Source organism: Xiphophorus hellerii, chromosome 12 (genome assembly GCF_003331165.1).
Source record: "Xiphophorus hellerii strain 12219 chromosome 12, Xiphophorus_hellerii-4.1, whole genome shotgun sequence".
NCBI lineage: Eukaryota > Metazoa > Chordata > Actinopteri > Cyprinodontiformes > Poeciliidae > Xiphophorus > Xiphophorus hellerii.
Genome location: NC_045683.1, coordinates 27,879,233 through 27,893,603, shown reverse-complemented (window position 1 = coordinate 27,893,603; position 14,371 = coordinate 27,879,233). Strand labels below are relative to the sequence as shown.

Below are 14,371 nucleotides of genomic sequence, written 5' to 3'. Positions count from 1 at the left end.
TCGGAGGTGCAGTCTCCAGTTAAGCACCTCCAGATTAGCGGCGGCAGCAGTTAGCAAACACCTGGTGGAACTGCTGAGATTACCATGCAAACTACCTCTCAGTCCAACACTCCAGTTGTAAACAGGATAATGGAGAAGGATTGTTGTGAAAGAGTAGGAGCTTCTTAAAGAGACAGAGGCCAGTTTCAAGGCATCAAACTGCAACTTAAAATTTCTTTTAATTTCTGTTTGATATATGTGTATATATATACAGCATATTTATAATAACTGAAGGTGACATAGTTTCTTGGTTGTGTTATATAATGAGACTTTGTGCCTGAAAAATACACAGCACCCCTCCTTTAAATACTTCAGTCTAAACCAAATTGTTGCATCCAGCTTTAAAGACCTCAACGTCTTTTTAACCTGCACAGTAAATAGTGAAAACTTTTTCACGTTTTTTCAGGTTAAAAACATAAACATTCATGCATTTCATTGCATATTAGTGAGCTAGAACAACACGCAGTGGCGCATAATTGTGACACAGAAGGTTAAAGATGTATGGGTTGGCGTTTGTGGTGTGAAGTTGTGTTCAGCAACCCTGAGTCATATGTTTCACTGCAATTACACTGATATTTTTGTTCATGCTTTGGTGGACAGAGTGTCTAGGAGACGCAAATTCCAAGCCTAGCTGCAGATTTGTTTTTTGTTGACTTTAGGCCTGGACTTTTGACTGGGTCATTTCATGATGCTGCCTCCACCATGACACTAATGTGTTTTCTGCCACACATTGCAATCCGAGTGTAGGTCAAAAAATTTGACTAAAGCTCCATCTTCCACTTGTTTTCTGTGTTCCTTCCATGTCTTCTGGCAAACACCGACTGGGACTTCGCATGATGCGTTGGATAAAAGCCTAGACTTGTGGTGCACCTCACTAACAATCATAATCGCACTGCAAAAACAAAATCTTACCAAATATTTTTGGTCTAGTTTCTAGTGCAAATATCTTGGTGCGCTTGAAATAAGACAAAGCTAACTTGGAAGTAACCTTTTAGCAAGAAATAGGAGCTTGTTTTAAGCCAACAATTTAGGAAAAAGTGGCAGATTATTTCACGTATAAGCTGTTACTTTTTCATCAATATCAATAAATTATTAAAACAAGTGAAGCTGACATCAGAACACAATTGGTTTCACTGTATTTTATTTAGCAATATTAAAGCATAAGGGATGGTAAATTCGTGAAAAATAAATAAATTAGAAAAACATGCACCTTTCTTCTGCTTCACAATTATACTAAATTGTGTGTTAGTCTATCGCATACATTTCGAATGCATTACTTTGAAGTTTGTGGTGTGGCAAAATATGAAAAGAATCAGGGGTAATAAAAACCTTTTATTTGCACTGTATTTAGCCTAATTAAACTCAAATTATTTTTGTATATATATCTTAATGAATCTGTCTTCACGACTGGAAGAAGGCTGCATATTTGGGGGAAGCACACTTGCGGGAGCAATATCTGTTTACAAGCTGCAAGTCAGAACCTGCCTGCTGATTTCAAACATCACAGCTGCAACCAGAATCATGTCATTATAATTATTGTTTTTTTGTTGTTTGTTTTTTTAGACTTCCGCAGATCATTCCACCACCAGCTAGCACATAGCTGTCTATGACCCATCCAGCTGCAGCCTTACCCGGCGACATGAGCCCTGTTTTCCCTGCACACGCTGGAACCAACTTCTAATAAAAAAGATGGAGTGATAAAGTGCGCGCGTTTGTACCCTCATTAGGGGCAAAACGAACTCCTCCGGCTTACTCCCGGCCGATGATTCGCATATTCATCGTCATTAGGCCTCACGTTAAACAGCCCTTTAAGGGAGTGATCTGTATTTTATCACTAGGCCACATCTGTCCTCCATGTTTACCTCTGCGTGCCTGACAAAGGGAGCTTTTAAGACTCCTCTGTGCCTCAGGTGATCTCTGTTCATGTGTGGCATCGAACTGCCCCATAAATAAAACGCCCACGCTATTAATTAATGGTTCTGCCGCAGCAGTTATCTGCTGCTGGCAGGAATGTCAATGTGAGCAGTAAATAGAGAGAAAAAAAAATCCTCAGTAGGAACTTTTTGTTTTGTCTGCTTTTTTGTCATATATCCAAATACTGACCTGTTTTTTGGGGGGGTTTTTTGCATGTGGTAAATCACGCCATTGTGCGTGCTTATTGGCATGAGCCTGTGCATTGTTTCTGCAGAAATTCGTTAATGAGGGTGTTTTACTTGCACATGCATGATAAGCATCTGTCTTGGCCCGTTATGTCTGTGGAATGGGGTGGAGATGCCAAATGACGAGAGAGAAAAAAAAAAAAAAAGGAGGGCCGCAGTCCGTTTTGGTCTGCCTTTAATGGCTGCATAGGTGTGTCTCTGTCTGTGTCTGTCGGGACAATGGCATTATTGAGGTGCTGGGAGTCACAGGCGCCCCGCTGGCCGGGCATGCTGGACCCAGGGGTTAGCGGAGGCACGTCTGACCAGATCAGGTGACCGTCCCCGGCCCTTTCAAGTTGCGCGTAACATGAATCTGGAGGCAATAAAAGATGGCTGAATGAGCTTCTGGCTGCCTTCTCCCCATCCAGTCTCACCTCTCAGACAGTGGCTCCACACAAAAACCGTACAAGCTCGCGGGCGTCGTGAATTAACTACGAGACGGACAGAAGTGTGATCTCACTCCAAGTTAACTTCTTTCCTTTTTTTTTTCTCCCTGTGGATTCAATGTATAAAGCAGACGCCTGGATTATTTCATCAATCAAAACAGATTTCGTCATTAGTTACCGTCTGAAACTCACAATTTAGCTTACTTTCGAAGGATCGCTGAGGGTTATTAGGTGCTTTAGACAAGAGCGTTCAATAAGAAGGAAAGTCACCAGCCGCGACCGCAACCGACCGACATTTAGCTCCTGGTCCAGATTAAATTCTTCCACAGAGGTTTAATAAGGAAAACATTCTGATTACTGTTTGACAATTTCTGGCTTAAAATATGAGATTTACAGTATTGGCGAGAATCTATTTAGATAGCAATCCCTTAGTAAATCGCAGAGAAGCCACACACTTTTGGTAGCAATCAACAAGCTTCTGGCGTGATTCTGGTTGGATGTTTAAGAACTTATATGAATTGAAGGAGTTCATTTAAATTGTTTGGTTTCCATCACATAAACCAATCACTGTTCATATATTTTCAATAGGGTTGGAGTCTAAGTCACTCTAGAAGTCTATTAGCTCTTCCAATATGAGGAAAATAAAAAATTTCAGAGGTAGACATTCTCCTTTATTATTTCATTCACACCAGACCTGCAGTGAAACCCCCAGGATGATGCTACCACCACCATGCATGACATTTCGTCTTTTACTATGACCGAATCGGGTTATTTTTGACTCGTGAAACCATGAAACTAGTTGTGTAAAATTGCATTTAGGCTTAAGCATCAGTTTTTGTAGCTGCTGTTTCTGTTTCTGTAAATAACAGCCAGTTATTTAGTCATAATTTTACTGACAAAAAAAAAAAATTACAATAGTTTTCAATAAAAAAAAAAATTGTTCGTTCGTGCAAAAGAACTAAATCAAATCAAATCCTGAAAGAGGAGAAGTATGATAAAATGCTTGACAATTTTGTTTGGTTTTTAGAAATCTAATGAAAATGCTGACTGAGATGTAATCCAGTCAGATGTAATATTTGTCTAATTGAAAAAAAAGAGAGTCAGAACATGGACTGAAGTATTTTACATCGTAATTACAGTAAAACTATTTCACATTACATACACACACATAAAGTTGAGGGAAAACAGGCCAAATCTTAACGTGACACACCTTCAGATAATTAAATGTTTTACATTTTTGAAATGTGTTAAGTTTCAGATTGTTGCACTACTGGCATTGCCTTTACAATTTTTAATTTAAAGAAGAATTGTCTGTATATTTTGAGTGCTAGCACTCAAAATTTCTTCCTTCTTCCTTATATTAAGGAATATTTTCGCTTTAAAACTTAATTTTTTTCCCCAAAAGTTATAAAGAGTTATAAATGTTTTATGTCGGTGTAAAAATGGTGAAAGGACTGAATACATGCAGTGCTTTTCTAAAAGTACGTACAACTCAAAGAGCTTAAGATTAAAGATACTTTCACACATTGATACACAGATACACAATTTAAGGCAAATCAACTATAAACTATCAGACGGCGATTAGAGAAAATTTACAACCAATTCAAAAAGTGTAGATCGACATTTGTCCTTAAAGTTGATTGTGATATAACCAGTCCGTCCAGGAAAAACAGCGCTACAAATCCATTTATAAAAGCTCCAGATTAATGACACTGTGTTTGGTATCAAGTTCATGCTCTTCCCTGCTGTTTTTCTAATGATGTCATTCTAATTACTGTTACTGTTTGACTGTTCTTGGCTGCAGATTTTATGTTTATGTATCATGTTAAGTCTTGACAAACTCGCTCGCAGTCCTTGAGTGGATTCAGAAATAAGAAAGCAGCTCTTGCTTAGACATACAGTTATCCATTAACAAATTACCGACTAAAAGCCAAAAATAAATAAATTAGATTTCAGTGTCAACAAAGACACTGTTGACAATTCCTTTGCACCAGTGCACTGCTTATTAAACTAGTAATAAACAGAATGCATGTAGCCTTTGGGTTGGCAACAGACGTGAACCAGAGGCAAATCCAAACGTTGTCCAGCCAACTGCCGATAAATTTGCTCTAACCCATAACAGATGCAAAAAAATTAGCTAGCAAAGCTGTAAAATCAAGGCGGTAGACTTAACCGCCTCGACCTTTAGAAATACCCTTTGTGCCTTGACCTCTCACCTCTTCGGTCTGCGGGCCAGCAAAGGCCAGCAGGTAGCTGGACGGGCTCGTTTCCAGCACGGAGCACTGACAGAATCCAACACTGCCCGTCCACACGGAGTCCAGCGCCTCGATGCGGCCTTCTGTCAGATCCCACAGGCAGACCCGCATGTCACGTCCCTGACTGCTCCATTTACAGAGAGAAGAAGAAAAAGGGACAGAAGCTATGCTTATTAAGATCCATACACAAATGTATAGTCAGCTTAAATTGTCACTCTGAGATTTAAAAGCATTTATTGACAGTAGTTTATGCTTTACTAAATAAATCCTTTAATCCTAATGTGGTAAAGCAATAGGAGATGACGTAGGTAAAGTTTTGCAGGTGGGTCCAGCAGCAGGTGTCTGCAGACCAACCAATAGGAGCGCATCTTGAGACTTACCTGATGAGAGTATCTCCTGTCCGCAGTGTGCTGACCCAGATGACTGAATTACTACCATGACCCTCTAGAACCCGCTCTGCCCTCCGGCTCTTCAGGTTCCAGATGTGGACGGCGCCTTTTGCAGACCTACAAAATGGTGCAAACACTTGGTTATTTACAAAGTCTCTACTGCAAATGTACAAACACCAGATATTTTTTTGAATTATTCTAAAAAATACAGCGGTTTTGTCAATAATCTACTGAGGTGTAACATAAAAATTTTGGTAACTTTATTTGACGGGTTGTGAATAAGACTGCCATGACACCGTCATAAACACGACATAACACCTGTCATGAACATGAGTAAGAGTAAGCATTACTCAACTCACAGCTCCACTCATAAGTTATGAGGTAAGTTTTTTTTTTAAATGCAAAATGCATATAGATCTAATAGTTCTCTAATTGCTGTTCTTGATATGTTGCTCTTTCAGCAAATTAACTTTTTCAGTGTCTGTATACTCCACATAATGATTGGATTCCTGAATTAGTTGATAATCATCTCAATAATCGATTCATCGCAATTCATCACAATTAATCGGATTAATCGTTTCAGCCCTAGTTGACTTACCCAGAAAACAGCAGGGGGCTGTCACCTCCAGAGCATCTGAAGTGGAGGGTGTTAAGAGGAGCGCCGGCCCCTCTTAAAGTATAAACGGGACATGGAGCTGGACGAGACATCGACCAATCAAGTGCAGGCCAAACACTGAAACATAAAATTACATTGGACTCCATTAAAAACATGCCTTGGTGACTGATAAAAACTGTGCTTCTGCAACTTCTGCAAAGCCCTCTAACTTTGTTGTTGCACAAACCTCGAACAGAGGCAATCTGAGATTAGCTCCCTTTTGCCTTCAAGCTTCGGGTTTAACACAGGACTCAGCGTCTTCATTTCCTACTTTCTCTGTAAGTACAACCACCCTCCTACCTTTTTTTATGATTTCATGTGATAACAACTCTCTTACTCAACGCGTCATAAATCAAAAGTCGTGACACTTTAATTACAGTAAACACACAAGAGATTGGGGTTCGTCATTCCTCTCCCGATCAACAGCCGTTGTCCCAGAGGCAAAGGTAACATCTCAGACTTTTCATGTCGGTTGTTGGCTGGGCAGGCGAGGAAACCGAATCAACCACAGACACGCTGGGAGGAAACGACTCTCCTATGTGAAACTCGGGTATCTTCTCATGCGAGGAACTCTTAGCGATTCTTGTTTAAATCCAATGTTTATACAAAAACCTGTTAAAAAAATCAAGGTGTTGCACGGATTTTAAAGGCTGCATTCCTTGAGATCTTACTCCATCCAGCGTATATTGCATCTGATCACAACTGAATGAACTCTTTGACGTCGTGAGTCAGCACAGGAACAGCTACAGTCAATCCGGAAGTTTTCCGGAACATTTTGAAAGACGAGAAACAATGTGAAATCATAAACTTAATGTAGCATTCAGCTGTGCTTGGCAGGTAAAAAGCAGCTTCTCTACGATCTGCCTTCCTGTTTTACTTTTACTCATCGTAGCCCCCTGCAATCAGCAGACACTGAAACTGGAGCCTGAGGCATTCAGAAGCAGCTCATTTCAGGAGGTTAGTGGTTAAATTGTCCATGTCAACCTGCGAAGCAGAGAGACAGAGACCCCCGACAAGCCCGCCTAATTAAGCTCAAAGGACCGCAGCCACACAAGGACACAGTCGGTACACCAGCACCACAAGAACGGGTAAACGGTTCTCTTGCGTTAGTTCTGATTTGTTCTTTTTGTCGCCTTTTGTTCATATTTTGTGGGGGGCCGTTGAGGCGTTGCACGTTTGGACAATTTTTTTCCCCTCTGGTTTTGGATGATGGGCAGCAGGAAATATTTTTATTCTTCATTTTGGACAGGTGTTATGATGCGCAACCGTGGCAAGATGTTTTTTAAAAAAAACCGAGTAGCTAAAGCAAGTGAGGTGGGCTAGAAGTTCTTGCTAACAAATGATGGTGACATCCAGGATCTTTTATTGTGGAATATCGTCTCCGCTATCCAAATATTGAGTTGTCAGAATGTCGTGATAGTCATTAGACTTTCATACAGTAACAGTCTTCAGTCAGAGTCCTTTTCAGATTTGTTGCAAGACTGACTGCTACTGGAGTTCCTTTCTGCCCACAGCATCACCGTCCACAATGTCCCTAAAGATACGAGTTACGACAACAATATTTAGTTTCTCTTTGGGATGAATAAAGTATTCCTGTAGTTGAATGAACTTAAATTGAATGCGCCCTTCCATTTTTTTTTTTATTCTAGAAATCCAAAAGTAACACATGCACAAAATTATGACTGCTTGAGATATTAGTATTTATCAATGGAATCAATCAGACGGTGATCAGAATTGGACAGTTTTACAAATATCTAGGAATCCTACACAATTTTCAAGGCAAATTCCACTTAGACAATCCAAATATCCATCCATCACACATAGCCGCACACAATAAGTCCAGATAATCTTTTATTTAAAAATCAGGGAAACATTTTACATTCCAGACTTTTCTGGCCTGTATACATCCCTGTTGATCAGGAGATCTGAACTTTTTTCTTGATCACTAAATGAATCAAAACTGAAAAATCAAACAATTTTTCCAGTATATAAACACAATACCAAACAGAGGTATATTTGGCTAACTTTGTCATGCAATGGATGTTCTTTAATTCCCTTCATTTTCTGCTGGATTCAAAATGACTTTCTCAGCCAAAGAACCAGCATGTTTAATTCCAACGTCAATGTTTGTTACATGAAATAGTTGAATTAAAACAACATCTTAGAAATACAAGAAGTGCAATTTCCTGAAATTGTAATTAAGCCTCCAAGAAAACTCCAAAACTAAGACAAGTCTGGAAAAACCTGATCAGGACACTGCTTGTGTTTATATGCATCTACAAAGAAACCAATAACTTTGTTTTGGGGTTGTATATGAAAGGGAAGGTAAAAAAGAAAAGAAAATCATTGAGCTTTTGTTATGGGGGGGTTGTCTGTTAAGCCGTTCCTCTAGTGAAAGGTGGGTAAGGCTGCATTCCTGAGCAGGAGGCTCATCCTGATAACAGGTGGATTAAGCATCTCTTATTGTCCTCTTGCAGCAAGGTTGATGAAGCTCTGAGTCAGAGAAACAACAACAGAAAACTGGCTCCTCTCATTGTCTAAAAAAACCCCAAAGCTGCAAAACTTTCCAGCCATGTGTTATAACCAGCTGTCAGTCAAAAAAAAAAACAACTTCCCAGGCCAGGAGCAAGGAGCAAATGAACTGGCTCTTCGGTGGCAGGCTTGGGAGAAAATTCAACAGTTTAAACATTTAAAACAAGCAGAAAAACAACCTTCTAATTCAGAAGCTGGAAGCCCAGAGTAACTGTGTTCAACTTCCAGATTTAAAATCCAGTGGGATTTGTTCCTTAATATGCTCAGTGACCAAACTAACTCCTATTAGCAACACGACCTAATAACAATGTATTTCTGTTTTTTAGTTCTGGTTTGCTACTTTCAAAGATTTGTAGAAGCAAGTTTTTAAAAAAGAGATTTGATGATGTATAAATTATCAGAAGAACCAATCAGGTTTTTCCAAGCCAACACCAATTTAAGGTTTACTTAAATTTTTTTGGGTTGTTTTTTTATTTTTTATTATTTGCCGATTCAGATTTGGACCAATTCTGATTTTATTTTTAATTCTAAGGATAACAAAACATGTGCTGCAGGTTCACTGACAGGGAAAGACGTTTTGAAAATAATAGAACAAAAATAATGTGTATCTTCATTTATGTTGCAAAACATATCCCTCTATTTTTTTTTATTAAACTCAAAAAGGTTTAATAAAATCAAAGAACTTGATGTTGGTTAGTGTATTTATAGCCAGAAAATGAATGTTCTTTGTCTTAATGCATTCATTGAATAAGGAAAAAAATTATACAATTTCTCAGTATTAAACCTGCCAATCACCGATCAGAGCCCCCCCCAAAAAAGAAAATTGGACGGGTCAGATTATCCAGTTGATGAGTGCAAAAGGTTCACGTTATGAAAAGTTCAGGTTTTGGAATGTATGTTTTTTGTTCCTTAATTGGTTGTCTGGTAAATACGTCATTGATTTCTTTGTTTATTTTCCACTTTACTATTCAGAAGTTCCAGTATTTGCACAATATTTCATATGTCTGTGACTACACCATTTCTAAAGATAAATCAGACATTTCAGTCAATTTGGACTTGAGTAGCTTTTTCACCTAATAGTTTTTTTTTTTTAAACCTTTACTTGGGTGATTTCTTGAATGCCTACTAACAGGCTAATCTCTTGCGTTAACTTGGAAAACCTCATATTTACCGAGATGCTATTAGAACCAAAGCAACAAATAAGTATGTTTGCCACTTTATCCCCAAAACCACAAGCTCCTCCTGGGAGTGCTGCCATTCTTTTTGTTTTTTTTTGTCCCAGGCATCAGCCATTTCCAGTCCCTGAAACTGCCTCCAACAATGGCTCCTGTTGTTGTGGCTGCAAGTAAGTCGCCCACAAACCCAAACACAAACACGCAGGCGGCTCGAGTAAAGAGACACAGATACTGCAAACAAACAAACCACCGGCGAGATGTCACTCAAACGAACCCTTAGAGCCTTGCTCGCCAACAGACGGAGGTGGCCGAGCAAACAGTCCGGCCGACGTTTGTCAAACTCTTTCTGTTGAAATCTCATAAGTGTGCGTGTTTTGCTTCCCAGTTCGGCTGAGGAAGACGGGACTTTTTACAAACAGCCGACTGGATCCTTCTCACACGCGTTCTGCATCGGTTTGCAGAGGAAAAACAGGTCAGCAGAACTACGCGTCGCCCGGTTTACATCCTGGAAAAGGTTCTCCGACTTACAGAGAAGAGTAATGAAGATGCATTATTAAATCCGGGTGCCACGGACCAGGCCGTAATAAATCAGGTTGACTGGTTAATATACAGGAGCCAGCGAGAAGAAGAGTACCAAGGTTCCTGCTGGCCTCCAAACAGATAAGACAGCTTGGGGGTAATCTGACTCTAAGACTGTGGATAAAGGCAGTTTGTCTCTTCTTGGGCTGTCTGTCCACACCTACCAGGTAATTAGGCCTAATTATGAGAGAAAGGTCTGCTTCCCCTTCATGTTATTAAATAAGAGCCAGCCTCGTCCGCCAAGGATCTCTCAACACCATCGAGGGGGCTGGCGACCTCCAGATCAAACAGTCACTATCTGTGCCCCCTCATGCCCCCATGACTGCAGAAAAAGCCCCTCTCCCCCCATCTTCATCGCAGCATGTGTCAGGCGTATTCGTTATGATATTCTGCATCAAAGTTTAGAGGCGAGGGAGGGATGCCTGTCCACATTCCTCGCTCTGTACAGAGTATCATGTGATCCCAGCAGCAGCTACCCACCTGAGTTGCCCCCTTTGTCAAAAATAATATGTGCCATTCATAAATAAGAGCGAGCAGGAAGGGAGGGGCATGCCGATCACAAGGGTGTATTATAGGAGCTTTGTAATGGCCCCGCTTCACGGGGGCCAATACGGAGGATCCGGAGATGCGAGCTCCGATATCGGACCAGTTGAGCATGAGACGTGAGCCGAACGATGAAAACCCAAAACCGACACCTGGCGAAGAAGTTCCAGTTAGGCGTGGCTCGGCCAACGGTAAAACGTTACGGTCTCAAAACTGCTACGATTTCTCAGACAAAGTAAAGTAATTTCACAGAGACGCCAGAGAAAGCGACTGGACGGTTCGATGTCCGTATGAAGCACAAAGTAGCAGCAGCTCAATTCACCGCTTAACCAATCAAAACCCTCATTTCTTGCCCCACTTGGTACCTTACGACCCATTTCGTACCCATGTACTAAACCCATTGTGCCACTGGCACATTTTCATGTATTTTCATGAATTACACAAATGAGCAACCATAAAACTATTTAAATCTTATTTTGACTTGTTGATTTTGGCCCATGTGACAAAAAGTTTGGACACCCCCACTTTAAATCATTGATCAATCTCAATGCACGGCCTAATCTTTGGCTAACCCATCGTATCTCATCTATTCAGGACCCTTATCTGTTGCTTTCATGCATTTTACTGTCTGAACATAATGGTATTTTTACCTCGCGGGCTGGTCAGTAGGTGGTGAACTCACCACTAGTCAGCCCTTCTGTCCTGACCCTCCCCCATCTAATGCAAGTCCTCCTGAGGAGGAAGCCGATGTCCCGAATAGAGAGCAAGCTCCATTACTGAGGTCCAGTTGGAAAAAGCAGCAAGGGAAGCGGCACGCCCTTTATTGTGTCTTGGTGGGGGTATCGAGACTGGACAAACAGCCCGGTGTCAGATAGAGGCTGAAGTCAGACACAAGTGCACCAACACCCACTGTCAGTCACAGATCCAATGAGCGGGAAGCGGTAGCATTGTTCGCATGAATGGCGTGAATGCTAAGCAGGGGCCACGGCAGATAAGGGCTCAATGCCTTGTGGGTGTCGCTGAGGCAGTCGCAGATGGAGCGGCGTGTCAGGAAGACCTGATTTAGGAGGTTCTGACTGTGGTCAACAGGTACCAGGAGCCTTATCTGTTTGCATTATCAGCCATTTCCTCCACGAGGTCATCTACCTGGGCACTACAGCACAAAGGGACTCAAGAGGGTTGACAGCTCAAGTGTCATCGTACATCACCACGCATTTTTTTTTGGGTGGGATGGGTCTTCTGGAAATGGGGTGGATTTGGCTGTGAATACAGCTGACACATGAAAACAAGGAAGGTCTTATTGTGCTGTAATCCCAATAATGCAACTAGAGATTAAGAGCAGGAAAAAAAAAAACAGGAGTTACAGCATGTCAAACATGACACCCCTCACTGGTTCAGCTGTCAGTCATGTTTAGGGAGGTATGAGCAAGTTGGTGCACACCAAACTAAGAACAATTATTTTTTTGGCAGAGTTTAACTATTAGTACATAGTGGAGATCATCCAGAGCTCAACCTTGTAAATATTTAATACACCTGTCAAAGTAGTGCACTCTCACTACACCCCAGTTGAAACTGGATAAAAAGCCTTAACACAACTTCATCTTGTATTGGAGCAGAATAATTTAACGCTGAAAAATGTTGACATATCCTGTTTTTATTCTAAGCATATTTATTCAGTGGTGAACAAGAGTCCATGCCGAGAAATAAGTGTTTTCAATAAAGTCGTCATCAGTGGTACAATTATTGGATCCCTTGCTGTTAATACTTTGTAACAATCGATTTTGGCAACAGGACAGCGCTCAGTGAGAGTGTTTTACTTATTTTTTTAACAACCCTCCACAGCTCTTTTATGCTTTTATCTCTTCATCTTATGACATACTTGATTTTTTTTTTAATCATCAGGTATTTCAAATACTGTAATTGATTTCATACACTCTAGCATGTTCCCGGTGCCTTTGGAAGACCAAAAACAGAACAGCATCACAGATCCTCCACCACACTAAGCAGTTGTCTTTTCCATCAGTCTCCACAACAAAACCTTCAGTTGTGTTTTCTGCCTACAACCTCAAACTTAGTCACAGTGTTCCAATTAAAGTACTTACAGTATAATGTTCATAAAACTCCACATGTTTACATTTATGATGGTAGGACAGAAATGCCTCACAAGGAGCCAGTTGGCAGATTGATGATCTTTAATGGTTCTTACGGATACCAGGTGTAGACAACTGACGGTAAGCTTTAGACATATTTTCCCATGTTACTGTGGTAACATAATTATGAGTCACTGTGCCATCATGGAATGAGTGGATTAAAAAAAACAGGGACGTTGGTGTCAGGTTTTATTTTTACCACAGGGAAACAGAAAGTCATTGATTACTAACTAGAAGTTCTTAGATACTCATCAATTTTAAAAGTAAAGTATGTTTTAAAAATGTTTCATTTAAATTCGTTTTGAATGGATCAATAAAACAGATTGTACAGATGATGACTTTGTTAAAAATAAATATTTCTCAACATTGGAATTTTTCTTTTCTGCAAGAATGTACTCAAGTAATGATTTATGAATAGAAAAGCCAATTGAGATCTCTAACACGTCTGTCTCATCCATGAAGCTAAAAAAAACAAACACTGGGATTTAAAATAAGGATCGTCAAGTAATCGTGGACATTTGTCTGCTTTTAAAGTAGCTCAGTATTGGTCATTATTTGTACAGACCATGTTAAGGTCTGCTGGGCACTGATTGCAGTATGAACGTATGCTAATCTGTTCTTTGAACGGAGCTGGATGCCATCTTCTCTAATAATGTCCAATGACATTTTCCAGCCGGAAGATTAACCTAATTTTGAACCTAACCAGCTTACAAATCCACGAAACAATAGTTTCTTAATGGTTGAAAGACTGAGAAGCTGAGCAACAAACTGGCTAACTTTAGCTAAACACTAGCAACAACCCACAGATAGAACTACAAACACTGCACAGACAGTATAGCTACATGGCGGCTGCTGTCAGCCTGCTTTCACTGTCAGTCTAGAGAGCAAAAAAAGAAACCCAACCCACTAAATGTTTAGAAAATAAGTACCATGTCTGGAAGACGGCGGTGCTGTCAAGAGTTGCCAGGGAAACTGAATTTCAAGGAGGACCCCCCCCTTTAGAAGGAGCTGCCCATTTAAGTGCCTGATCAGAAACGTCACTCACTCGCGCTCTCTCTCTCTTTCACAAAAACAGACACACAGGAGCGCGCCTCTCTTTTTTTCCTCTCTCTCACTCATTACTCTTACGTGAATAATACTTTGACTTCTATGAAGAGCAGATTCTCTGTTAGGTTTAGCTCTATACTTGAAGATTGTTTCAATATAACTACCATTATAATGAATCTGGTTGTGTTGTCCTGCTGAAAGGTGATTCTCTCCTCAGTCTTAAGTCTTTTGTAGCCTTTAGCATTTTTTTACCCAAGTAATATTAATGTTCAATAATGGCCTAGTTAAAGCCCTGAGCAAAATTTTATTGAAAAATTGATTGTGGCAAGACCAGAAAAATTGAGGGTCACAGATGTTCTCAATACAATGTGACTGAGTTCAAACTATTTTGCTGAGGAAAACTGTCAAAAACACAAGTCTTTA

The 14,371-nt window shown here is 40.3% G+C and overlaps 1 protein-coding gene across 1 annotated transcript in view; it reads right to left on the bottom strand.

The window, feature by feature from the left end:
• gnb1l (guanine nucleotide binding protein (G protein), beta polypeptide 1-like) overlaps positions 1-13,935 on the bottom strand; it is a 31,698-nt gene extending 17,763 nt beyond the window's left edge. Inside the window, exons 1-4 of the mRNA XM_032578558.1 lie at positions 13,831-13,935; positions 5,866-6,000; positions 5,259-5,384; positions 4,840-5,002 (exon numbers count right to left, since the gene is read on the bottom strand). Coding sequence (XP_032434449.1) covers positions 4,840-5,002; positions 5,259-5,384; positions 5,866-5,975 — 399 coding nt within the window. The 5' untranslated portion in view covers positions 5,976-6,000; positions 13,831-13,935. The remainder of the gene's footprint in view (positions 1-4,839; positions 5,003-5,258; positions 5,385-5,865; positions 6,001-13,830) is intronic.
• Positions 13,936-14,371: the final 436 nt, after the last annotated feature.